At 41.9% G+C, this 27,728-nt stretch overlaps 1 protein-coding gene across 1 annotated transcript; it reads left to right on the top strand.

The window, feature by feature from the left end:
• Positions 1 to 27,167, top strand: UBE2G1 (ubiquitin conjugating enzyme E2 G1). The gene is made up of 6 exons (XM_054208233.1): positions 1 to 382; positions 15,591 to 15,693; positions 18,624 to 18,721; positions 19,767 to 19,945; positions 23,673 to 23,796; positions 25,950 to 27,167. The coding sequence occupies exons 1-5, from the start codon at positions 16 to 18 to the stop codon at positions 23,757 to 23,759; spliced, it is 834 nt and encodes a 277-aa protein (XP_054064208.1). The 5' UTR covers positions 1 to 15; the 3' UTR covers positions 23,760 to 23,796; positions 25,950 to 27,167.
• The last annotated feature ends 561 nt before the right edge of the window (positions 27,168 to 27,728 follow it).

Below are 27,728 nucleotides of genomic sequence, written 5' to 3'. Positions count from 1 at the left end.
GTGTCCTCTCTCAAGATGGCGGCGCGGAAGGGCCGGCGGCCGGTCGAGAGTGCGCCTGCGCGCCGCGGCCCGGAGTGCAGTGAAATTCCTGGCGGGCGGGGGGAGGAGGAGGTGGCGGCGGTGAGGAGGAGGAGGAGGGCGGCACGGAGCCACGGCCGCTCGCCCCTGCCAGGGACCCTGCGTGCTGTGGCGGCGGCCGGCGCGGAGCCAGACCCCCGCGGGGCGCGGTGCGGGCAGGCTGAGGGCCACTCGCCACCGCCTCGGGCGCTCGCAGCACCAGGAGCCGCACCGTCCCCGCCGCCGCTGGGACTCCCTCCCCGGGCAGAGAGGGGGAGAATGACGGAGCTCCAGTCCGCCTTGCTACTGCGGAGACAACTAGCAGGTAGCCCGGCTGGGGGTCGGCGGCGGGGAGGGAGGCGATCCGCCGCGGGGGGAGTGAGGGTCGGCCTCTGAGGGGACGGGGCCTGCGGTGGGGGAAGGGGCGCCGGGCCAGGGGAGGGGGCGGGCGGGCGGGCGGCCGGCGGGGTGTGTGAGGGAAGGGGAGATTACGGCCCCCCCCCCCTCTCCGTCGCCGCTCTCCTGCCCAGCCGGGAGCTGAGGGAACTAGGCCGAGGGGGGGAGGGGGAGCCTGCCTGGCGATCGCTGCCAGGGGAGCCGGGGGGAGGGGTGCGGAGGGCCGTCATGGCGGGGGGGAGCGTTTCCTCCGCTGCCCCCGTCCCGTCAGGGAAGTGGTGGTGGTTGGTGACGGGGGGGGTGGGTTGGCAGTGGCCCTGCTTGCGTGTCCTCCACGATCTCTCTTGCGGCCCTGTCTCCCTGGGGATGGGGGGGAGGGGGGGGTAGAAGGCAGCCGGAGCTTTCCTGCCTGCAGCCCGGGCGGGGAAGTGTCCGTGGTGTGAGGAGATGTTTGTCAGGCAGAGAAAAGAAGTGGAGGAAGGGAGGGTTCGCCCCCGTTCCCCATCTGCCTGCCGCTGGAAGCGGCGCTTGAGGCGCGGGGTGAGTCCCCCGACCACGCACACCTTCCCGCGGGGACCTGAGGTGCTCCCGTCCCGCCTCCCCTCCCCGGCTCCCCCCTCACCTCCCGTGCCCTGCGCCGGGGAGGGGGGATCGGGAGGGGGAGGCCGCTTCCCCCCTTTGTTGTCGGGAGAAGAGCCGGAGGCTCTGCGGACGCTGACGGGGCGGAGAGGACCGGGCAGCACCGGGGCGTGGGGGGGGGCGGAAGCGGGGCTGCCCGTTGCGGGTGGGGGGGCGGCAGGGAGGGGCGAGGGGGGTCCGCCGGGGGCGGGACGGGTGCAGGAGAGGAGGAGTTCGATCCTGGGCCCGGGGACGGGAAGGGCCGGAGCGGCGGGAGCGCGGCGGAGGGGGAGCGGGCTGGCTGGCAGCTCGGCTCCGCGTCGCCCGTTGTCGCCGCGCCCCCTCCCTTTGTCCCCGGGCGGGCGGGGGGCCGTGCGCGCGGGCCCGGCCTGGGCCGCCGCCGAGGGGACCTGGCCCGGCCCGGCGCGGCGCATGCGCGGGGCCGCCCGGGCGGCGGGGCGCACAATGCAGCTCCATGTGTCGCTGGCTGCCAGATTTAAAGAGAAACGAGCCGGGCGGGTGCGGCGAGGAGCCGGTCGCCGCGCCCGCCCCCCGCTCCCACATGTGTCTCCGCGTCCTCTGCCCGCTGGGTTTCTGCGGCCGGGGTAAAGTCGTCCCCTCAGAGAAAACGCACGGGTCTGCTCGGCACCTTGGGCGAATCTGATTGCCTTTTTCGTCAGTTATGTAAAAATTTCTTCATACACAGATAAGGAAATTTGTGCTAGATGTACCTAGACTCAGGCAAATACAGCGCTGGCTGAAGTTTACTGAGTAGCCGCACAGAGGGATGGGGTCACTGAGTGGCACAGAAAAATTCCTGGAGGAGGATTTTTGGCCTGAGACTTTGGTAATGTCTTTGAAAGCGTAAGGGTGGAAAACAACACTGTTAGCAGTAAGGAGGTGAAGTTGCATAACCAGGTGTAGCAAGCTAGATGATGTGTTTGGTTGCATCTCCAGCACTATCTTCTGGTTTTAGTTGATTATAAGTTTGAGGAAACTTCAATGTATTTAACTATTACTACTGGATTTATTTTTTTCTTATGCCTTTAAGGTGACATTATTTAAAAAAAATAATCTCATACATACTGCAGCTGGACACCTGAACATAAGCATGTGCCTCTTAATGCCCTAGTAACTACTGAAATTGTTACTGACATTCAGTGAGGTGTCTACGTGTTCGGATATGCTAATAACACTAGGTATAGGCTTACTACAGGAGCTCCAGTCCGGATTTGATGCAAAGCTTCTCTTTCCTATAATTGATCCCTCTAGGGAAGTAATGGTGTAGAGTAGTTGCTCTCTAACGTGATAAAAATGAGCGTTTGGTAACCTAATATAGTTCTCTAGCTGTCTGGAATTTCTCTTTTAACCAACTAATTGTGCTTCATGAAAGAAAGCTTGACATTTAGCTGAATCCTCTCGATAATAAGCAATAGCTGTCAGCTTCTGTTGTGTAGGGGTTTTTTCTTCTCTTGTGAGGTCTTCTGTAAGCCCAGGCTGGTTGGATATGTAAGTAGACTTGTAGACTGTTAGATTTGTGGGTTAACTTCTGTTTACCTCTCTGCTCACTCTTTTCTGAAGGCTTTAGGTGTAATGGTAAAAACTGGTGTGCTTTTCCAGTTGCCCCTGTTACTGCTACTGATTCAACTGTACTGACTCAAGTACAGCAACCATTTGCATGTAACGTACAACTCCTTTGTGGGTTTTTTATGTTTTAAATAATATTAGTGCCTTTGGTATCCCTTTTCATCTATTAAAAAAAGAATTGAAACCATATTAAAAGTGATTGTGAGTGTGCATACTTAAGTGTGTGGGGAGTTCTGAAGAAGAGTCCTGAACTCTTCAGAAGTCCCGTATTGAGTAACTGACCTGAGAAAGAACATAGTTTCTTCCACACGTGATAACCTAAGTAACATCTGAACTGAGCTGAAACTGGACTCTGACACTGCTTTTTCTGATGGCAGGCTACTTGAAGTCACAATGCAGAGACTGAGCTTCATGATGTCTGATCTTCCTTCCCTACTGCTCACTGTCTTCTTCCAAGTCTCGGCTGCTCTGATATGTCCCTTTGTTTACACCCATGCTACTTGTTCTACCTCAAAACAAAAATCGACATTGTGGTATTCTTTCCCCTGGTGGGGCTGATACTTCAGTCCTTCTGCTACATGCAGCTTTTGTGTTAAATCAAGTGTGGTGAGTCATTGGATTGTACCTAGTGGTTGGGTTTTGAAGGACAGTGAACAGGCAGTGGATATGAGTTAGTGATCTAAACGAGTTTAAATTGCTCTAGATCACTCACTTGTCAAACTAGCATTATTGAAGCACAAGAGATCTGAAGTTGGAGCTGTTAGACTTGGAGCAGGACATCCAGAAGTGGAGGGGGGGGGTTGAAGGGGGAATCTGAAACCTATATAATGGTGAGGCAGTTGAGGAATATAGAAATCTTTTTAGCGGGTGAGACCCTGGATGGCTCTTCTTGATGCCAAGAGGGGGGGAAAAAAAAGAATAAAAATGACAGGAGGAGAAAGGAATGTAAAACAGTAGTTCTCAGAACAGTTACCTGTTTTGTCTCCCGTATGCTTTGGCTCTTAATAGAATCGTTGTGGGGGAAAACAAGTGTCTATGGCATGTAGCACTTTAATGAGTTGTTTTGATTCTTGAAGACTTTGTTAAAGTGAAGGTCAACTGGTAAGTCGTCTTGGTTGTCACTAAGACTTAAAACCAAGGGTCTGGTCAAAACACGGAATGAAACTTGACAACATAATCCCAGGTTGCTCCAATAAGTGTATAAAGACAGACTTCTATTTCTTCTGGAGCAAGCTGGCTTGTATTGTAACTTGAGCAGGTAGCTAGGACCACAGCACTGTATATATAACATGCTTTTCAATTTACGTGGCATGTTCTGGGTGCTGGTAATGCTCTAGGAGAAGGGATATTCAATGACAGTCACAAAATATAACTTCAAGGTAGATGTGGGTTGTTTTTTTTTTTATTTTGTTGCCCCCTACCTGCCCCCCGATACTAAGTAACTTCACAGCGCATTTCCTAATGAAATATTGAGCTATATCACCAGGGAATTAGTATTGTAGCTGTTTTTATATTGACATGTGCTTGCCTCCATTTAGGCACAAGAACAGTTCAAAGCAAGGTAGTCAGAACTTTGGGTAGTTTTTATTTATTTTCTTTTTTTTTAACTGTTTAAAGGAACTGATGAATGGGAATCTGTGACTACCAAAGCCAGTTAGAGCACTAGTCTAACTAGCTTGAGCTGAAGGGAGGTTCCCCTCTATGGGTATCTGTGAAGCTAAATGTCTTGTTTGTATATTAACTTAATTGTAAGATCTAGCAACTTCTGGAAATCTCTTAAAATTCAATGAATATATTTGTTCTTATAGATGCTCTCTTTTTTTTTTGAAGGAGAAAGGCACTTTGTTGTGGATTGGTAATAATGTGAAATAGAAGCATGACCTATCCATTTCCTCTTATGGATAAGGTGTAGGAAAAACTAAAAGAATGAAGTGCCTCTGAACTGCCAAAAAGTCAACAGCATGTACATAGATTGGTATAGCCCTAGATTAGAGAGTTCACCCCCCAAGGGAGGTGCGGGGAGGATAAACTGTGTTCTCTGTACAGCCCCAAAACTTTATGCTCTTTAAAAGGAGTCAGGAGACAACTAGGAGTGTAAAGCTCCTCTTCCAATCTCCAGAGCTGTCAAGTCCAAGGGTTTTGCCAACTGAGGCATTTCTCTGAATGCTTTTATTTCATCTTTCTGCCAAATCCTTGCTGACACAGAGACTTGTTAGAGTAGGCAGACTTGTCTAGTTCATCCAGCAAAATCATGTAGGGGGGATGCAGTTAAATCAGTAGTGCACAGTGGAACCAGAAGTGCAAGTCCTCTTTAACATAAACATGGATCACTGACAACAGAGGAGTAACCATGCCCTTGTAGTCTGAGGTTGTATTGTGTTGTAAATACTCTCCAACTTGGGATGCAAAAACCCCACAGTAATATTGTTCTGAAACATGGCATTATTTCAAATTAAAGTGTATACAGCTCCTATTTCAAAGTAAAAATGTGTAATTAAAAATCAACAAGTTGGGAAACTGCATTAAATACTTAATGTGACAGTTCAACAATTTTAACTTCCTTGTGTGGAAAAATCTTGCAGTGTAATGTTGAGCTAGTTGAATTTCTGGTGACTATATAGGATTGACTTTAAAATATTTGAGTAGTGAATTCTGAGGGAATTATGGAATTAAGCTCACTCTATAGATTGAAGCTGAGATGGCATATCTCTTGGGTGGCTGGTGGTATAAGAAGCCTCTGTTTACAATTTAGTACTGGCTATTTACTGGCTTACAGTAAGTTTGTATACAAGATAATCATTTGAGGTCACTGATCTGAACCATTAAGCTGATGCTGGTCTGGCTGTTAGCTTCCTTGGAGAGGTTTGTTTGTATGACCAGTAATATTCTGTATTATCCTGAATATTTAAGACTCCAAGGTCCCACATGTGTCAAACTTAACTTCAGTATCACTTAAAATGCTGTAACAGACACACACCCCATTTTTTTTTTAAAGGACTCTTATATTTTTAGATAACCATCAGTCTTGGTTGCTGTGATGCTTTTGGGGATGCTTAGATACAGCATGTGTGTACCACTCAACACGCTTGCCCCACTATAGCAAATAAGATAATCCTGTTTCTTGTGAGGATGTGTTGACAGAAGCATCAAAGCTACCTTGCTCATGCTGACTTTATAGATAATATCACTGCTAAAACACATGTCTTGTTAGAGTGACTAGAGTCTGAGCAGTACAAGCCGCCTGAATTTCTGTTGCACTGCAAATAACATAATGGATGTGACTTGTGGCAAACTTTACTAGCTGCATGTGTTAGTTTTTCAAATGTTCCTCTTGCAGAAATAAGCTGAACTCTGCCTCTTCAAAGAAAACAGTATTTATGAAAGCAGTCACAAGAGCAAAAATTCAGGGATGCTGGCAGTTCTGGAAAGTGGGGTTTAGCTAAACCTCAGAATGGGGGGAGCCTGATGACTCAACCACTTGCTTGAACAGGATGAAGCAATAACAACCTGCTTCATAAGCTTACCCCTTGATGGGGCAGCTACAGTCACAGCCAGTGGGCTCTGGCTAGATGTGCTTACTAATCTTTTGGAGAAAGAACCAAGTTTACCGTAAATGATGAGTTCTTTCCTCCTCTGCTCCCCCCAAACAAGGTGTGGTAAGTTACACTGAAGTATGGACATACCTGGATTTGTCAGTAAAGTAACTTTGCTCTGTTCTGTTAGAGAATGGTGGAATGGGAGAATGCTGCTGGACGCCCTGTGAAATAAGGAGCAAATTAATACCTATTGGGAAAATACTTTCATTAGAAGTATTTCTGCTTTATTGATAAGATCTTTATTTGGAGGTGTTAAATCACCCAAACCCCACTAAAATATCTTGCCTTGTGTGATTGATAGTGATTCCAACTCTGGTATTAAAGAGCTATCTGCTGCAGAGATGTAAACTGTAAGGATTTGTTGTTTTGCTATAAATATCTCTTTTTGGTGTAAGAGAAACTGATCTGGGATAAATCAAGTAGAGTGAATAGTCCTCAAATAAAACCACATGTTGTAATTATAACCGATGCTGCCTTCACTCTTCTGTATCTACAATTTCTTTTTTTTTTTGTTAATGCAAAGGAAGACTTGGAACAGTACATGCATATTGAACTGAGATAGCATTGCTTGATCCCCTTTGTGGTTAGTATTGGTACAAGTTGTGTGTTTTTTTTTTTTTCCTTCCCTCAAAGCCCTGTTCTAAACAGTTTGAAAATAAGTGAACTTCGTAGGTAAAACTTGTTTGCCTCAAATAGACATTCTGCTAAATTTTCTTCTTCTAGTGTGTTTAATGCAACTGCTGTTTTGATCTAGGTGTTCTTTTTTGCTACCTGTAAGCTGGGGTTTTTTTTAAGTCTTTAAGCATGTGGGGTATTCTGCAGAAGTAAGCTTCGAGTCTTGGTGTAGAATAGTATGGAAGCATTAAATAAAATAAAATACAGCATTTTGTTTCCAGCATAAGGATTGGGTTCTAACGAAGTGCAACTGAACCGAAAGGTGTCTGCTGTTCTGAAAGTATAAACTAACCAAATACTAAAACGAGTGTGCAGTTTAGGTGCCTGGAGAAAGAAGAGCAGGTGGCTTGGGTGAGGAAGAGGGCATGTGACTCTCAAAACTCACACAGTCTGCTGCTTGTCCCAATGTATGGGAACAGAATCCGGGTAACACTTCACATGTCAGCCTGTGCTATCACCATGTTGCACCTGCTCTGTGCTTCAGTTTTCAGTGGTGTGTGGATATCTGTCAGTAGACTGGTCTTGTCAAGATCTTTCACTTACAGAATCTAGTAGGCCTAAGTTATAGGCCACCCTGCAAATGTAAGCATTCATGTTTGCTTCTCCTTCCTATTCTCAGGTCCAAGGCATATCGGCTGGAACAGAGATCAGATATCCAGGCCTTGTAACAACACTAAGTATAGGAATCTAAATGAAATAGGATTCCATAAAAATAACTGCTCTCCTGGGTATGAATGTTAGCAGTGCTTGTGCAGGTTTGGAACAACAGTAAATATTTTTTTTTGATAGAAACCCTCTGCAAAGGTTTTCACATACATACTTTCTGTATGTGACTTGTTAGTTAAGAGAAACCTACTTCCATGCAGTCATCGCATTACTTAGTGTGTCAAACTGGCTGGTATTTTTAGTTGGCCTGCACTTGGTGCTGATATAAAAGGTGGTGCTGTCAGGAGTCACTTAGAGAAATGTCTGAAAACAATTCTGAATAACAATGTAGTTCAAATTAGGATATGCAAACCTGTTATTCATATTATAAGCAAGAGAGAATACAAGCTGGAAAAGTGTCCTTGACTTGCACAACAACTTATGCATATGATGAAGAAAGCTCCTGATGAGCTCTTCAGATGTTGACATCTCCCTATGGCATAGTCTTGTGATACAGACTTTCTAGTGGATTTCCTAGAATCGTGTTCTATTCTTATATGTAAGCCACACACGTCCAAGAGCTCTTAGCTCTGTTCAACAGTGCTGGTTCATTACTGATGTGTATATGACTGCTCAGAAGATACTTGGATAGAATTTTTTGTAGCTTTAATTTGCAAACAGCTGTTAAGAAGTTAATTAACTTTTCCTGCTGTCCATGTTAAACTCAACTACAGTAACACAGCTGGCACCTAGGATAACACTTGTCTTGCCAAATTCTAGTAGTTATATGCAGTAGACATCTGAAGCTCCGTAGGCTCCTTTGTAGGTGAGAGAAATAAGTACCTGTTGAGTGTAATTCATCTGACCTGTTTTTGACATCTGCTTTGGGATGAGATAATCACGGAGTCTCAGGAACTACTTATCCTGATAAGATCTCTATTGAATGCTGCTGAGTGTGACAGTTTCAGATACAGGCAGATGAATGTACCTGCCTAACACTTGTCTCGCTTTTAAGAGTGGAAGCATGCATTGAACACTCAAGGCAGTGGGGGGGAAAGAAGGTGGAGTTTCTGTTGTACTGGGTGTGATAGATTAATGTGGCCCTGTGCTGCAGTTGACTGTTTATGGGCAAACTGCTGAATGTTTCCTGATGAGATACTTGCTTCCTTTCAGGTGTGGACTTCAGAATGGGGGGTTCTTCAATTCTTTGACTACCATTGTTCTTTCCTTCCTCATACCGTTTCCCCCAAAATTCAGACCTTACTAGAAACCAATTTTTTAACAGACCTGTTCAACCTCCATTTTAACCTGGGTAATGTAACTGTGTTAGATTCCGATGTGTTGGGATATACAGCATGCTTCAAGGAGTCTAGCCAAAGAGGGCTCTTCAGGTAACAGTTTATCTCAATGTCTACCAAAAATACATGATTGCTATTAAGTTGAATGTATGTTCTAAATTTACTGCTGAGAACCTTAATTCTGGAAGTATAACTACTTCAAAACTTTACAGATACTATGGAATTAAACGGTTTTCATCAGTATGTTTTGTATTTCCAGTGTTTTGTGGAAACTGATTTGCACAGGAAAGTAACTGGAACACCACCTTCATCTTGAGAGAAAAGACTTGTTGGCTTAGTAGGCACACTGTGCTCCACAGTGGCTTAAGTTACCCAGTTGCAGACGTTTGCTTTTTGGCAAACGCATCAGAGGGAGGGGGAACGCGCTTCCTTCTGTGTACAGTAAGTGTGGGATGTTGGGAAGGGACTGGTCTGAGTGTGTGTACACAGAAGGCCTCTATGTGTGAAGAGTGCTATGGAAAGAAAATGTCTCAAAACAGGTCATCTCTGTTCTTGCCTGTCATCACAACTCTTCAGTAAAATGGTGCACGGGAACAGATCATGGGCTGAGTAAACTGGATTGCCAGGTCGCATGGGTAGCTGGATATCTGTGGTCTAACGGAGACTGTGAGAGAGAGCTGGCTTTATCACCTAGAAGTTGAGTTCAATGTCTAAAGTAGCTTTGACAATGTCTGTTGGTGGCCATCTCCATGGACTTAGAGGCCTATGGGGAACTCCTAAAGAACCAAGACAGTACCAAAGACATGCAAGCTTCTGGTTGGTGTGTTAAGAGTCAATTTTCAACTAAATAGCTAACCTGAACTTTCAATTGTCTGTCTTCAGGTATGCCACAATTCATGTAGAACATGGAGCTACAGAACACACACAATCAAGAAACTTAATTCTTGGCTTGTCTAGAATAACACGACACCTTACTAGTAAAATAATTCCAGTTTCTATCTAGTCAAGTTTCTTTGGTACTATAACCTTAATTCACAGATCTGTAGTGGTGGTTATAGGAGCTTCTGCCTCTTCCCTTTGGGCTGGTGCTGCTGTCCTCTTGTTTGCACAGCTGAGCTGTAGCCCTGGCTAGGAAGTTGATCAGGATTAAAACCAAAAATCAAAAAAGAAACCCCCAACCTTGTCCTCCATCCTCCCAAAAACTGCTTCACTGTGCAAGTCCTTGAAAGGCTGTACAGCTAGAGCTGAGGAGATGGCAAGCAAAGTGTGTTGGTGCATGAAGCTGTGTAGCACTGATCTGAGATCACTTCTGTGAGCAACTTGCCTGTTAATGCTAACTATACAACCCTCCCTACAAACTCTCTGAACTGAGAGGAGCAATAGATTTGTAGAAATCTGTGATGCTGCCCTTATCAACAGGGGGTGATGCATAGCGCACTGGAAATTAGTTAGTTGCCAGACGCTTCTTAAGACAGGTCTGTCTTTATTTTTTCAGTCTTACTCCAAAATGACAGTGTCCTTCTGAGACTAAGACTGTCCTGTCTTAATTGCTGTATTATTTGTCACTGCCAAAGTGGCTACCAGAAGTGTGTGTGTATCTCATGCTATGTTTTGTCTGAACTTCTTGGATGAGCTTGTGGAGCAAGACAGAACATGATGAAAGTAGATAATATGGAGAGTTCTGGTAACACATCTGTGCAAGGAGATCATGTTACTTTATCATTGTCTCAGCCCTAATCTTCTAGAATCAGAGACTTAGAGCTGGGTCTGCAGGCAGAAAGGAAAGTCTTGGAAATCATAGCTGATCTCAGTTAAGTAATAAACTACATAGAAGTCACAGCTTGGGGTATGTAAAAAGTCTAGAACAAGGTTTTTCAGTCTGTACAGTTGTTGGAAGCTCCCGGACTAGTGCTAAGACTCACAAAAAGCAACCAAGAAAAAACAAGCCTAATGTATAGGAAGTGTAAAGCTGTGATACAACCTGCTTGTTCTGGGACCTGTATGTAAGTCACTAGATGCCTTCTCCAGAAGCCTCAGCTAGGACTTGGGCTGTCTGCTCTCTGGTTTTGTGCTGGACTCAATCCACGGGCTGCATAAAACTCAACCAATGTGTAACTTGCTAAAGAGGCTACTGTTAAACATAATGTGGAAGCTTATATTTTTGAAAGCTTTGTACTGTTGCGTAGCTTAAAATACTCTGAAGTGTTCATATGCAGTGGCTGGCTGGGTGAAACATCAAGCTGAAAAGTTTAGATGCCGTACATAGCTGCTGCATGTAGCCATGGGGCTCTTTCTGCTTAGTCATTTTTGTTGATGCTGTTTTGCTTTTGGATTGGTGAAAGTCTCTTGGCTTACATAAAGGCATTTTTACTGAGAGTGGGAACATCAGTAGCTTGGTGTCAACTAAACACTGAAACTGGAAGTACAGCTTATGGTACTGTGCTGGCTCAAGTTTAAGGCAATGGTAACTTAGTTCTGCTTTAACAAGAGCTAAGCCACTAAAGGAGCAATGGGTTGTGCCGACAGATCATGTGGGAGGCAAGGCATTGGACATCAAAGTCTGTTCTGGACTTAAATCTATTGGATTATGAGCCTGTAGTCTTCCTCACCTCCCAAATCAGGTATTGGTTCGGGGCTGGGGTTAAAGGGACTGGATGCCTAATTTATAAGCAGCCACAAGATTCTTTCCCCAGTACGTTGCTGCTTGGCGGCTCTCCAGGCTTGTGCTGCTTTGGCTGTCAGCTGCTGCTTCAGCTGGGAAGGATCTACCTGAAACTGCTTCTAGACTCAATGTAAGACCTTTTTTGTTTTTCCTCTGGGATAAAGGATTTCTATTATATTAAACAATGTAGAGAAATGCATAAATTATTGGCAGAAAGACTAAGCCAGAGTGTGTAATATATCGTAGCAAGTAAATTTCACTTATTAAGGCATGGACATGACGGAAGTGTGCTGAAATACTCATTTATGTTTAAAAAGTACAGGATAGCTTTAGCTAAACAAGAAATCTCAAAGGAAAACTCAGTGCTGAAAAAATAACGTGGAGGGATTCACTTCTTCATAGGTGTCTGACTTCTCTGCTTTTCCAGGACTTGTAGGCCAGCTCTTCAACAGGACTTTGTAGAGGACCTGCACCAAGGGCCTGTTCCCTCTCCCCGGCTGGGGAAGGGAATTGAATCCTTTGTTTTATGAAGCATTCTCACCTTCCATGTGTTTGTCTAGGAAAACTCTTGTTCAGGCTGCAAGTAGTTAACTGCTGTAGCTGGGAGGAAATGACAGACGCAGGGAACAGGTGTCTCATTTTCTTGAGTGCAGTGTCGGTGTCACCAGAGGCTGTGACTGGTGGGCAGAGATCCCTCTGCCTAGCAGCTGACTCTGCGACTGTGAGCCGTGTGCGTGTGCACACTCCTCTCTTGCCAGAGTGGCATTGCTATTCATTTGGGATTTTGGTGCATGGATCTCACTAGTGTGTGAGTCTCAACTCATGAAGAGATTGGTGGTACTACTTGTTAACTCTTCTGATATGCAGCATTGGCCGCATATTTTGGGCGGGGGGAAATCAAAACCAAACAAACCCTAGGCTTCAGTGTTTGCAAGTTTTAATGAGTAGCAGCTCTCAGCTATCCATGGTAAAGCAGCCAAGGAGGATGTTTTTCATGTCCCAGTGCAAAACTTTCCTGACATTTCCTTTTTTGTCTTCCAACCAGCCATTAGTTGACATTCAGTTTAGCATAAATAAAAAGAGCTCTTCCATCCAGATTAACTTGCCTACGGTAATTCTACATACCTCTAGTGGAGAGGGTGCCTGAGCTTATATCCATTGTTTTACCTCAAAGTATTTGTGCAAGCAGTGGCTATTTGAACTATGCTCCAATATTGCTGCTAGGGAAGGAAAGTGAGAACGTCTTACAAGTAGAGACTGATGCCACCTCCTGTAAAAGAAATAACATAATTTGCTTTATAGGCAGCATCCACTAAGCAAATTTCTATAACTGCTGTAACTGGAGATTTTTGTCAATGGCTGTCCCCTTTGTACAGTTTACAGATTTTCTGTATTACAAGAGTTGGCATCCAGCAGTATTATTGCTTCTCACAAGATCTCTTGCAATATAGTGCTGCAAGGCCTTAGGAAGGAGTCAGAGTGTAAGAGCTGTCTTTAATTGGGAACAAATACATGAAAAATGTTTCAAAGGACTTAAGGATTAAAAAAAAAAAAAGTTTTTTGGAGGCTGAGGCAGATGTAAGAAGAAATGGAAATAGCACAAATGAAGAAATAGAGAAGAAAAGGTGTATGTTGGACTCAAAAATAGTGCGGCATGTTTAGATAGAGAAGCATGCTGAATTTTCCCGAGTCTTGTCTTCTAGCTGGCTTGTTCAGTCTTATCACTGGGAAGTGGTTACTAGCAAACAGTAAGGAAGCTAAATGTGAGCAGCTTGAGTTCTAACAGTTTACACGGAACTTCACATAAACCGTTTTCTCCCTGTGGAAATGCAGAAATGAGGGAACTTACGTTTTTGAGGCGTAAATTCAGGTTTGAAAGTATTAAGGTGGGATAATCAAATCTAATATTTGCACTCTTTCTGTTGACTTCTGTAGTTATGCTGGATGTTCTTTATTACAATACCAATATAATATCCGAAAGGATGACTTAAGTGTCCTGAACACAGGTGGCTTTTTTGCACAAGCAATAAACAATTTTTTTCATGCAGGATTTTATAAAAAAGCAGGTTATATTCAACTATTAATGTGGTGAAACTTCTAATATCTGATGCTGGAGAAATGCCTGTAGTAGGGAGGTAGTAAGAGACTGGCAAATCCTCACTTCATGTGAGACTCTTACCTAGTCTTTCTGGCCCCTTCACCTAAAATTAAAGAGAACTCTTACTCAAGCTCACGCAGCTGTTTCCACAAAGTTTCACTGATGCCAGAGGCTGAAAACTGGTCTGCTTAGTGGAGGTGTGGTTGTGCTATAGCTTTTTGGTTTTTGAAGCTTGCATCTTGGTTAAATAGCCTGCGATATTACCTTGCATTGTCTTGAAAAAAACCTGATTTGGTTCAATACCGAAGTCTGTGTCCTGTGACTTGAAGGGTGAGTGGTTGACCTCATCTGTTAACTAAACCCCTGCTGAGTAGCTTCTAAGAAAAGCCCTTCCAATACGTTTCTTGGGATTTTAAGATTGAGTCATCTGTGTGGATAAATTTGACTCTGAATTACCAATGGCCAAAGTCAGTCAGTATTCCTGCTATCTACCTCTTCAGGACTTTTATCCTTCATGTGAGCTGAGAGCTTTTTTTCCCATGTGGACTGGGACTGTTCTGTCTAGTGCTTGAGTTGATTCTTTTTGCATTTTTTTAACGATGCTTTAAATAGTTAAGAACTTAACTGGCAAACAGTGTCTGCAAATCAGTTTGGACTTAATGGTAGCCTTTTCTCTGTAAAGGTATGAGGTTCTCACCTGAAGTTCTTCTGCATGTACCTGAGGGCATTACAAGGACCTCTGAACTTAAGTCTGTAATGCCTAGAAATCAAGACAAAATACAGCTACTGGGTTTACAAAGAAGGAACATGTAGATTTACTGTACTGTGGAATATAATAATGAGGGCTGTATAATGTCTGACAGGATTTAAAATAAGTGCATTAGCAATTGTAAAACAAAACAAAAAGTCCCTAGCTTAATCTGGAAACTACCGATCTGTTGAAGGAACAGCTTTTTCTCACCTTCCCCTATCCTAAATACCCAAGATACATCAGGACTTTGTATGTACTGTTGGAAATGCTGGGTCAAGAATTTCACTTTGGTGTCAATATGGCATTTAAATTAGTTTTTGACCCAAAGCTGTTGATTAAGAGATGTTCTACCCCCTTCCCCCCAAGTTGAATTTTAGGTAGAATAGATTTGAGGTGTTTATTTCCAAATTTTATGCTTTTCCCTGGAGCAAGCTGCAAACAGAAACTCAGTGGAGTCTACATCTAGGTCTAACTTCTGCACAGCTGTTTCCATATAAGCTTTCTATCTGACAGTAACTATATGCAGTAGCCTATGAACTTAGAATCCCGTATTGCTTGTCAGAAGTGGATGAAACAGTGAAACAAAAGAAAAAATAATAAAAACCTCAAAAGCTAAATAGCATAACAGTTTGTTTTCTATGCTCTCTTCTAGCAGTTCAGAATATAGTAAATCATTATCTCCAGAATGCGCTGGGCACGGGTCTCAAATGTTTTCAGATTCTGAAAAAAAATCACTTAAGGGAAGCAGGATGTTAGTTTCAAATAAAACATTGTGTCACTTTGTTATTCTGTTAACATTTTCTAGAGTTAAAGGTAGACTTTAATTTAATCTGGCTCCACAGGGTTCTTATAAACCAGTATGGCCTTTTTATTAGTAGAAAATCTGTTTTCTGACTTACACACACACCTATTGGTATGGTACCTAGTTTAGGAGACCATGTCCTGCAGTTCTGAATTATTTTAGCCCTTCTGCTCATCGTGTGCTTTAGATAGTTTTAGAGTCAGACTATGGGTCTCAGCTCTGTCAGCATGCTGGTGTATGTGGTAGGGAGCTGAGGATTCTCATCCAGGCTGTGAATCCCATCAGTAGGCGCCAAATCACTGAAAGTTATGGGATTTTTTTTTGGTCACGTATAGAGGCATGAGCAAAACCAGCGAATGCATATCAGACACCTAAAGTCACTATTAAATTCTTTTTTCTACACAGAGCTCAACAAAAATCCAGTGGAAGGCTTTTCAGCGGGCTTAATAGATGACAATGATCTTTATCGATGGGAAGTCCTTATTATTGGTCCTCCAGATACACTATAGTAAGTACTGATACTTATACAGAAACTTAAGTGAACTTGGATTTACTAGTTATAGTTTGGTCTGAGTGAGTAGAAGTTAACCTAAATCTTCATACTGACTAAGTTAGGTAATGCTGTTCTACTGCTAGTAAAATACCTGTAAATAGCTGAATTTGCTATATAGAAGTTCTAAACTGCTTTGCTCCCCTGGGAAAACGCACCACTGATCCCTCTGTACTTGTGTAGAAAAAGAATAGGCTGTACTTGGAGGGAGCTTCTGTTTTCCTATGTGTTTAAGGCAGGTATAATCCACTATTTGTCAGTTTGAGATGGGAGAACTACCTAGCATGACCTAGAGTACCTCAGTGTTGAATTGAATTGTTGGCAAACCTTGCACAATGGGCTTCAAAAAGCTTGCATCTTTATCCCGAGGACCAGGTTTTTAAATTAACATTTGAACACAAAACTATGCAGTTCATACAGTAACTTCTTTTCCTGGACTTCTAAGTTCTCTGTTTTTTGCATTGCTGTATACCTGAAGCACTCTGGCACGTGCCACGTGGTTTGGGTTTTGTTTTATTTTAAAAAAAAAAAAAAAAGAAGCTCTGGCTAACTGAGAGAACAATTTCTTTCTCATAGAGGTTATATGAATGATCATTTATTCTAGCTCCTGGGAGAAGGCTCTGTGCCCAGAAGAGGTTAGTTTAAAGTGTAGCTCTTGAAGACGAACTCTGTTCTCCTTCATTAAGCTGTTCCAGGGGTAAATTACTGATACAGAAAGCCTAGTGACATTTACCTGAGGTCAATTTTAGTTCCATCATGAAGTTGTATGTCTCTGTCTGCAGACTTCTGAATAAGTACTTAAGGGGAGTAATTGAATTGCTTTGCTTCTCAAGCTCTCTACCTTAAGATTCTTGAGTCTCGAATGAGATGAATTCTCCAACTTCTGTTGACCTCTTTAGAACAATTTTGTAGTGGCTCCATTATATTCTCATGGCCACTTCATAAATACTGTCAGTAAAGAAATACTGATTATAATTGAACCTCTTATTATATGTTAAAAATTGCAATAGCATTTTTCCCCCACTTCAGTAAGGTGCTGAGCTTGTTTTGAGGCTTTTTAGACAAAAGCTCTCTTCTATTCCAGTTCTTAGTTGCTGCTTTTCAAAGTAGTGTTATTCTGAATCCTCCCTGGTCCATTTCATGGTGACAGTAGAACATAATATTTTAACTTAACCAGGTGGTTCAAAATCGTCAACCTTTAGTCTCATTCCTGGTCCCACTTTATTTATTCTGAGTTTACCGAAAAAGACTTCAGACTCAGTGCATGACTCTACTGAGAGACCCCTTTATCAGGAATATTGCTAAAAATGGCACTGATCTCCCTTAATTGACGGTTGTACTTCATTAGCTGTTTTCTAATGTGTATCCATTTAAAGAGCTGTATTTATACTTAGTTGGTGAGGGGCAATCATACAGCCTAGGAGCTTTATGATCTGCTCCTTTAAGAAGGGAAAGAAGAACTTTTTAACTTTGAAAGCAAGGACTTAACTGGTTTGGGGTATCAATAAATGTAATCTAACTCTCCTTTGTCTTGACTAATACGGATGTTAAAATAGCCAGTGTTTCTGGAATTCTTGTTCTTCCCAGGATCAAGGATACTTTGGAAACTGCCTGCCTCGTCTAAAAAGCATGGAAAATGAATGATTCATTTGGGGTTCAGATCCCCTCAGCTGCTTTACTTTAAGAGCCAAGTCACTTAAATGTAGTGATTTTTAGGGTTTTTTGGTGTTGTGGGGTTTTTTTTGAGACACTTGGTAGAACTTCACATCTTTGGTTAGTGGTGGTAGAATTTGTTATTTTCTCAGTAGCCTGTGGGCTTTGGATGCTGGCTCCTACTCCTTTACAAATACTGGGGAAAAAAGCAAAAAACAACAAAAAAACCCAACCAAACCCCTGCACTGAACAGGTTTGTGTGTTCTACACCAGTTCTTTTGTCTGCATGGCTACTGAGTAGTCATACTGCACATCTTGTGCCACCTTCTTTGGAGGTTATATTCCAGTTTTTGTATTCTCTGTCTTTGCAACTTCAAATTTTGTTACAAACTTCAATTACAAGAAATGGCAGTAACAGGACAAATGTTACAGTGAAGTATTCCATCTGTAAGGCTTTCCATTTAATACAGGCTTCACATTTTTCAAAAGGGACTATTCCCAGATACTGAAACCTAGTAATTGAGAGGAAAAAAGCAACAATACACTGTTACCTTAGTTAAATACAGGCCTGTAACTCCACATAAAAACTGGATGTCTCTTGTTTATTATTGTTTTCTATTTCAGTGGGTAACTAATGCAGAACACCTCACTGTTGTGTCTGAGGCCTTGTAGCTTAGTGTTGAAGAGGTAGTTTTGGAAATCTTTTTTCAAAGTAATGCTGTAGACACAACCACAAAGCTTTCTGTAACTTTTCACTGAGGCTCACTGCTGCAGTGAATATAAAGAAATTAGGACTGAGGTGTCTAAAGGAGGAAAATAAACAGGTAGCTGCTGGGCTGTATTTGAGAAGGGGAATTATTGGCAATATTTTTTTTTTGCTGTTAATAAATGTACTGGGAGGGAAAATGTAAGTTGTAATACCAGATAGCGAATTCCTCAGCAATTTTTTTTTTCCAGGGGGAGGGTGAGGGGTGGGGAGTGGTGGTGTATGGTTTTTCCCCTCTGGAATATCATTCTAAAAAAGATACAGTGTTGGGGAACTGGCAGTGTCATGTGAAAGTATCTTCTCAATCTAGAAACTCTCTGAATTGCATATGGAAATGATGGTACTGATAATTAGTAACACGATGTTAAGCTGTGTGAGGAGTAAACTTAAAGCTTTTGATACATCAGTAAGTTCCAGTCTTCAGCATAAGCTTACAAGAAACTCTACTAAGATATTTTTGATTCCCCAGTGAAGGTGGTGTTTTCAAGGCTCATCTTACTTTTCCAAAAGACTATCCACTGAGGCCGCCAAAAATGAAATTCATCACAGAAATCTGGCATCCAAATGGTAAGAAATGTCAAAGTTTCAATTTCTTTTTGCAGTTGAGAACTAAAATGCGATGAAGACAAATGGATACATTTCTGTTCATGTTAGAAATATGAAACTCTGCATTTACTTTGCCATCTTCACTTCATGAAGAAGTAATAACCATAGCAGAGTTTTTAATAGTGGTGCTCTGAGAGACTGCTCCTAAAGTATTTTCAGAAGCTACTGGAAGTAGCTTCTTGAATTCTTGGTGACTGTTCAGGGACTCTTTTTTTCCTACGTGTAAAATTCCGGTCTGAGGAGAAACTTGACTGCCTTTTGTTGTACCTTCAAGTACTTCATCTTAGTATTAATCTGGCAGTTCAATATAGAAGGCCAAGGTTGTCCTCCTCCAGTGAAGCGTGAAAGGAAATAACAGCATCTTTTAGTCCAGCCAAATAAGATCCCTCCTAATGTTTTGCTTACTTAGGGACAGCTGGACATAGGTGGGAACGTAAAATAAAGTGGAATAAGGCTTTTACTGGGATGGAGGAATGCTCTTCAGTTTCTAAAGTCATTATTAAAGTGGTAGATGTTGAAAGCTGGGAGGAGTCCAGCACAATGCTCCCATAATAAGGACAGAGAGACAATTTTGATGCTGTGTTAGTTTCGGGTTGGAAATATCAGAGTACTTGTCAGGCAGTTTCTAATTCCAGCAGCTCAAATAATATTCCAATATATTACAGTAATATCCAGCTGTTGCTGTGGAAAATAGTCAATGTCTATCTTGAACTTCAACAGAGAAAGCTTTAGTGGAAGCCTGTGGAAATGGTCTTGAAAGTTGCAACATGCAACGATGTTAGAATTAAGCTTTTCCTCTCTGCCAGAAGTCCAGGCATAACGGACTTCCACCAAGCCGTATTTATTACGGATTGTGTTCTGTAATAGTTAATTACTTTGTTTTCTTGTAAAGCATCTTCAATGCATTTTCCGACTAGCTGGAGTGAAGATGAACAGTTCCCTAACTATTCTGAAGAAATGCCAGCATGTTGTTCATTACTGAAATATGCCTTGTTCTATTTTGTAGTTGACAAGAATGGTGATGTCTGCATTTCAATTCTTCATGAGCCTGGAGAAGACAAATATGGCTATGAAAAACCTGAGGAACGCTGGCTTCCCATTCACACAGTGGAAACTATAATGATTAGTGTTATTTCTATGCTGGCAGATCCCAATGGTGATTCTCCTGCTAATGTTGATGCAGCGGTAAGATTTTTCTTGGTCTGCCAATTATCTTCAGTGTAGAAACCTAAACTTGTGATGGAGTTTTGCTTTTAGTTTGACAAACAGTAGAATAACTTTTGGAAGAACTTCTTATATCACAGGCCAAGGCTACCTTTTTGTTGGGAAAAGTAGTCATGCTGTAAAACAGAATTACTAGTTAGCCCTGTGAAACTTCTTGCAGATTGAAAGGGAAAGATGCTGTCAAATTTCATAGGCAGTGGTTTAATTTCTCCCATGCAGTAATGCATTTGTTTATAGTAAATAACTTGTACAAGAGGTACTTAATGGATAAACTTCAGCTCCTTTAGCCTTAAAAAAATTCAAGGAAGCCTGGCTGTAAAATCCTGTGTAGCTATATACACGTAGCAGTTACAACTGCCATTAAGTTTAGCTGCAAAAGTTAACATATTCTAGAACCTTTCTTGATTCCTGCTATGTTATTACTATAATGCAGCAAAAATTTTTGCCTTTGAAATTATATAAGCTGTTACCAGACTTATTGATTGGAATGGAAGGAGGAGAATGTGCTGAGGTCCCTCAGTATAATTATGTTGTGACTTCTTGCATTCACTTTTCTACAGCAGTCTTCCTGGGTCATGGATTAAAGCAGTAGGTTTCACTGTGTAGGTCTGTGCTTTAAGAATGTACTTGGAAAGTTTCACCAGGCATCCGGCCTTCAGCTCTGGAGGAAGCATTGTCCCAGACTAGAACCACTGGCTAAGGAGTGAGGAAGAATAGCCTGTCTTATAGTTGAAGACCAGGGTGAATCTGCCGTAAAGATTCCCTCATAAGTGACACACAAGTGTTCCATGCAGCATAGTGTTTGTGGAGCATGGCCTCTTCTGTGTGAGTGTAGAAACACAGCTGTCGGCTCTCTACAAGAGCTGTGCAGAATAGGGTTTAGACTAATAACTATTTGTGCTGGGGAGGGGAAAAATTCCTCAGTTCTGAGGAGAGTAAGAGGACAGACTTCAGGTCCCATTCATCTGAGATACACCAACATGCATTCCTTTGAATTACTCTAGAATTGCAGCTCAGCAGTGACTAATACATGATATTCTCTCATGAAAGAGAATTTCTAGGTCTTTTAACTGAGGTAGTGAGGAAAAGGGAGCTGGCAATCAGAAGATGCGAAGTTTTCTAGAAGCATGTTAACCTGCTCTGTCAAGCTAGCTATACCTTCCCAAAGTGGGTGGGAGTTTAGTTTCCTGAAGCCTGTGATCTGCTATGCTGTTAGCATTTGCAAAGGTCAATGAGCTCTGCTAAAAAATCATGGCAATAGTCTTATGTGGAACAAACTTAATGGGGGGGAAAAAAAACCCAAAAATAAACACAAAAAGTTGTACTGAAGAATTCCCTTTATTAACATTCTTTTGAGTGTCAGACCTCCCCTTCTTGTGTCACGTTACTGGTGGAAACAAATACCCAGGAAACATAGGTGTTTTCTGATGGCAAACCTGAGAGCACTGGAAGGAGCAAGTTATTAATGAAATGCTAAAAGTACAATTAGAATTCCTCAGTTTAGACTCATGCATGTTGAATGTAGCAGACCTAACACTGAAGAAAGCTGATACCTCTAGCTATGTCTGTCACCTCCCCAGCTTCTCACAAGCTTTTTAATCTTTCTGTAGTGTGCCCCACTCTCTGCCAGCCACTTCAGAGTGATTTTCTTGTGGGTCTTTTTTTTTTTTTTTCTTTTCAGAGAGATATGCTAGCTAGAAAACTATGTATTTGTTTAGCTAAACCTTAGGGTAAAGGGTGAAAGTGTCTTAAGAAAACACAGCATTTTCTAGCCTAACTTGAAAGAACAAAAACTTAAATCCAACTGTGAAGACAGTACTGGGGTATCACTGATGTAACCTTTCGATGTTAGTCACTTTTTTCTGACTGTGGTATTAGATGTTCCATGTAGCTTTTAAATTTAATGCGCTGCTTTGAGCAGCTTAGCATCTGCTGTTGGATTGTAGGTTGCATCCTCTTCATATTAATCAGAACATACTCATCAGGGTAATGAAGAATCACCAGCTCGTGCTTTATTCTGAGCTGCTCTTGAGACATCTTCTACTTGGTTCACGAAGTACGAGTTTACTGCAGCAACAGTATTTGGTAGTTCTAAAAGATACTTTGTCTGCTTTCATTAACTTCTAGTTTTAAGTAAGCCTAGAGAATAAGGTGTTACAGGCAGTTCGCAGCGTATAGGAGCAGGGGATATACCCACTTCCTGGAAAAATGAACTATGCATGTTGGAGTACTGTCTCTTGGAGTGGGAGAAAAATGAGGGACGAGGGCTGGAATAGATGTTGTGAGAAGCAGATAGAACAGTTCATGACCTAAAAGAAGAGCTTTGGAGAGGTTGCTGTCAAATTGGAAACTTTGCTGTTCAGTTCTGAACATTTGCTTCATAGAACTACAAATATAAAAGGCAGAAACAAAAAATAAATCTGAAGCTAGGAGGGCACAAATTCACTGCTTTGCTTGGCCTTAAGCCATCTTGTGTTCTAGGTCCCAATCCAAGGAACCAAATGCTGTATTAATTGCTGAAAAAGAACAAATTAATTAGTAGCCTTATTTGTGCTTTCCCTGGAAAGATAAGACATGCTGGGCTTTCCAATGTGCTTACTAAGGAGGTGAGCTTGGAGGTTGTGAATATTCAGATATACCAGTTATCTGAACCTTCTCTTGCTCAAATGTGCCACAACCTTCATTCAAAGTAGGGGGTGAAAAAGTGGTGTTGTGTGCTATGTTGCTTCAGGTAAAAGAGCGTGTGGGGCTTTTTAACTACTTGCCCCACCTCTGCAGGAAGAATATATTTCTTATATCAAAAACTAAGAACTGTAGAACTTACTTCATTAAATAAGGGGTTCTTCGTATTATCCCACTGCTTCCTTGCCAGTACCCAACATGTCAGCCTGAGTCACAGTATATGATGCTCCTATGCTTCCATCTGAGGAAAGACTTAAAACTGGCTCTGCTTTTTCCTGTGGGTTTTGGTGATGCCATAGTGTGCACATCTTTGGGTACAGACTTACCCCTTGCCTATCTTCCTGTTCATCTTTATCTTGGTTCTTCATCTGTGCAGTTCTGAAATCAAATGCCTGTCACAGACTATCCCCATAGGTGTGCCGTTGAGGTCTTCCTCACGGAGCCAATATCTTGCAGCCACGTCTAACTAGGAGGTGTTTTCTTTCTAAGGACAGTGCTGTGCTTTTTCTGAATGCTGCGACTTCTGTATTTGTATCCTGGAGTGTCCTGGTTAGCTTGATAGGGAGTTGAAACGGTCCTAAAAATCACAGAATAATTACTGTCTTCACAGTAGCTGTGTACCTTTTTCTCATCACTGCGGTTACAGTCATTTTCTCTAACCCATAACAATAGCTTGTGGTCTACAGTTGGAGTTTGCTGCTACTTTGCAGACTGAAGTAAAAAGATTTCGGCCTAGGCATTGTGAAATATTGGTAGCCACTGGGTTAGTCTTGGAGAATGCCTGCAATCTGAGGGGGAAAGGCTGCATCTTGTGAGCAGCTTGCATAGAAACCCAGAGCAAGCTTTCAAAACTCCTGAATGTCACAGGTTTTCAGTGACTAGCTCAATGATTGTAAGCAAATTTAGATGTTGACTAGATAGCTAATACCTAAAACCACCAAGAGTCTTCCTAGAACTTGTATACTATTATGGGACTGACGCCTGAAAGCTGTCTATTCAATTACAGAAAGAATGGAGAGAAGACAGAAATGGAGAATTTAAAAGAAAAGTTGCCCGCTGTGTAAGAAAAAGCCAAGAAACTGCTTTTGAGTGACACTTATTCAGCAGCTAGTAGCTTCACTTTTTTCAGGGTAAGTATCCTTCTAAAGACAAGTCAATTACCTGAGCTGAGAATTTCCTGCCTAAGTGAACTATTTTTTTTTTTCCTCAAAAGCAAAAAACACCCCAACCAAACAATCTTTCATCTCAGCTGCATGGTCTCAGTAGAGTTCCTTGGCTATATGTCATACTAAAGAATAAAAGAATTTTCAAGTGCAGTAACAGTCTCTTCTGTCAAGATTGGAGAACTTCTCTGGTACTCTTGCATTTGTGCTGCTCAGAAACTGAAATTCTCTTTGTCAGCATCCATCCTGCTTTATTAATAGTGCTTAAGGGTTACTAGAGCTGTAATAGAAGGAAATAATCATTCTTTCATGTTCATTGTGAAGAACACTTGTTTGAATCTTGTAAGCATCCTGTCTTGCTATCTCAAGTGTGTGTGTGTATATATATATGGAGTTTATCTTGCAGATGTTGGTGTTGTATGTAGGTTTTAAATAAGACTTCAGTGAGATTGTTAGGAACCATTTGGAAAGGATTGCTTCAGGTATCTTTGGGAATTTTAATAGAAAGTATACTAGCATATCAGAAGGATCAAGTGTAGAATATCCCATCAGTAATATCAAGAAAGAGGTGGTGTTCTCTTCAGCAGCCCAAAAAACTTTTTTACTGGGGAAGACTTCAGAAGAACAGGTATATTCTGCTTGGAAACTGAACTGTAGCATATCTGAGAGCCTGGACAAGTTTTGACCTGAGAGTAGCTGGCGTGATATTTATACTTTACGCCACCCTGTTAAAAATGAGCTCCTGACTCAAGATACTTACTCTAATTTGAACAATCCCATCCTAGTTTTAATGGGATTTTTTTTCCCACACAATAAGCTCTTGTAGAAACCTCTGTATTAAAACAGGGCCCTTAAATATCTGGCCTTTGGTCACTTTATCTTGCTATGCCAAGGAAAAACTTCCTCAGCTAGCTAATAATTTCCCACTCTTGCTTTTCAAAGCAAAACAGTTTCATGTTGGAGCTGCCCTTTCTTAATGGTTGGTTTGGCAAATAAACTACTCAGACCCGTTTGGCTGGAGAAGCCCAAAACCATATGTAGTAGTTAACTTCAGCATACAAAAATGTAGTAGTTAACTTCAGCATACAAAACTTGGCGGGGGGGTGTGAAAACATAGCACTCGATGTAGTTTAAAGGGATTTTACTGTCTAACTAGAACAGCTTAGTAAATGCCCCTGCTAGTTAGTTTTTCTTCACCAAGGTGGTACAGGAAACAATTAGTTTTTTAGACTTTTGTAAAAATGGCGGCGGAAAGCTCCACCTGTGCCAAACTAGTACTGCACGATCTCTTCTCTGCAGAAATGCCTTGATTGAATGGAACTTTCTCCAATATAGAGAAAGCATGAAAGTGCTTAATATTGATCACAAGGCTGAGCAAAGGAACCGAATGTCCTATATGACTGCCTGTAACTAGAGTGTAAGAATTGTTAATGCGGCTGGCAGTCTTTTCTGTTGTGGAGAAAGGGAGTAACTGTGAGTAACGCTCCAGAGTATCCTCAACTAACCTCAGCTCTGTTGCCATGTTAAACTTGGCCGTAGTGAAACAATGCTCATGACAAATATTTAAGTAATTGGCTGTGTTGCTTTTTTGGAAGGCAAAAGCTTTTCTAAGTCCTGGTGACTCCTCCTAAGTGAGTGATGGGCAATGAGTTGGATGAGAAGGGGCCATTTGGCCAGTTTCAAACAAGCACGGTGACTTGGTAGCAGTGGTGTTACTGCTTACGGAAGCACTGCTGTGCCATTCTGTGCTGCACTTTGCTGTTGCAGCAGCATCCATCATTCACAGTAAGTGACGCACAGAAGTTTCAATGATAAATCTACAAGTGTTTAGCTGTATGTGTGAATAATCAAACGTCTACACGCTGTATATGCACTTGACAAGCAACACGAGTAACGGGAGCCTGAAAGTCTGACAGTTGAGCTTGGGTACACAGTGTGCTGAACTAACCCAAGTCTTTCTCAGGTGATGATTTTGGATTTATGCGTCTTCTGTTTAGAGGTATGTAAAGTTCTTGAACAAGTAATGATTATCTTCCTGGAGCTTGAAACGCTATTTAACATCTTTGAAATAATTGAGGATGATGAGGGGTTTTATTTTAATAACTGTGATTTCTTTGTAGGTCTTCAATTGAGAAACATGGCACTGTTTTTTTCCTGCACTCTACCCACCTATTGCTGGACTTCTGTTGTTACAAGTTGGCAAACACTGGCTGGAACTGGGCTGCAATAAAACATGCCAGTTATCAATGCTGACAAGAGCCTAACAAGTGCCAACACAAGATGATTACGCATTTTGAAATCTAATGAACTGCTTTAACCTTCAGGAAGAATTGTAAAGATGTGTACATAGCACAACATGATCCGGATAATATATATACTGTTCATGTACATCCACAAATACACATTGTACCAAATAATGCTGTCTGTAGTTAGGAATAGAATTGTGTAAATTCTAAAGATTTTAGCAGGTTTTTTCTCTCCCTATTAATTATTTCCTATCAGTTTAAAAACAAAAACAAAACAACAACTTGTGAAGCATGTCAAACTAAAACCAATTAGGAAAAAGTTGGGTTTTGTTTTTTGTTCTCCCACCCCCCCGCTTTAATTTTCCTTTGACCCACTGAGGCTTAATTAAAATCTCTTGCTTATTAAAGTTTAGTATCTCTCTTCTGGTTTTTGGAAATGTGCTCCCTTTTATTTCCCCCATCAGAACTTGAAATTTTCCTAATTAAACCCTGAAAGGATTTGCTATCAATTGCTTGTGTTTTCTCTTATGATGACCTTTGTAGTCTCAAAGGTGCTTTTTTTTTTTTTCCTTCCCACCCCTTTTTTAAACCCAATTGCACATACTTCTTGAATTGGGTATAGCAATAAAACTGGCCATGGAGCACCCTCGAGCAGCCTGCTGGATTTTTAACTTCCAAGGGTTTTAAGCGCTTTCATTTGGAAGTTCAGTTGACTAAGTTAGTCCAAGATAGGAATGAACTGCTTTCTGTGGGTGACTTTTTTTTTTCCTGCCTTTCTCATTGCCTGTTTGTGGGGCGGGGTGTGTGTGGGGGAGGCTTGTTTTTTTGTTTTTTTTTCTCAAGGTTGAGTTCAAGCATGCACATCTGTAGGCTTTCAAAGGACTAACTTCTGGGTTTGGTATCAAAAATAGTTTCCCTCCTTTTCCCTTTTCTCTTTCCTGTGGCCCTTCATATTCTTTGCCTTTACTTCAGAGTTTTCCTCACCTAATGTACAAAGAAAATTGCGATGTATATTTTCATGTAATTTGATTTTTGGAATTCTGTCACCTTCTGTAGTGAGTTCTTCCAAAATATAATTTTTTCCAATAATAATGTGTCAAACTGGCTTCTTGAGTATCTAAATAGGAGGGGTAACTGCAGTTGGAGCACAACTTACCTGAACATCTTCAGCAACATAACATCAGCAAACATCGGTTTGAATTTCACATACGGTATTTAATCTTCAAATAATTAAAAGGCAAACAAAACACACACCTTTCTTGCTATTATCACCATCCTTGACCCTTCAGTGAGCAAATGCTAGTCTTGGACTACCTGGTAACAAGGCTTTTCCAAGTCTACCTGAAACACCCTTCTACCGAAGAAACTTTATAAAGGAACTTGCAACGACTTGACTGTTCTCTGCTCTGTCACAGGTTTACCACAGCTTTAAACAGCACTGAGTAGCTCTGCAATGAATCAAGAGTTCCGGTGTTAGAGTTGTCTTGTAAGAAGCCTTCAGTACTAATTTGCTAGCTGGCTGCACTTAGTTTTGTGATGCTGTGCAACATGCAGATACTAAAAGGCACGTATTAGGTTTCTTGAGGTGTGGGGTGGAGGGAGATGACAGTTACTAGTGGCAATACAGCCATATGGGACAAAAAAGTGCTGTTT

The sequence above is a fragment of the Rissa tridactyla genome, chromosome 7, assembly GCF_028500815.1.
Source record: "Rissa tridactyla isolate bRisTri1 chromosome 7, bRisTri1.patW.cur.20221130, whole genome shotgun sequence".
In the NCBI taxonomy this organism is placed as follows: Eukaryota; Metazoa; Chordata; class Aves; order Charadriiformes; family Laridae; genus Rissa; species Rissa tridactyla.
This window is presented reverse-complemented; position numbering and strand designations above follow the sequence as displayed.

Coding starts and splice junctions, on each gene's coding strand:
- UBE2G1 (XM_054208233.1), top strand. CDS start 16: ATGGCGGCGCGGAAGGGCCGGCGGCCGGTCGAGAGTGCGCCTGCGCGC. Junction 15,694..18,623: donor GGTCCTCCAGATACACTATA/GTAAGTACTGAT, acceptor TTGATTCCCCAG/TGAAGGTGGTGTTTTCAAGG. Junction 18,722..19,766: donor AGAAATCTGGCATCCAAATG/GTAAGAAATGTC, acceptor TCTATTTTGTAG/TTGACAAGAATGGTGATGTC.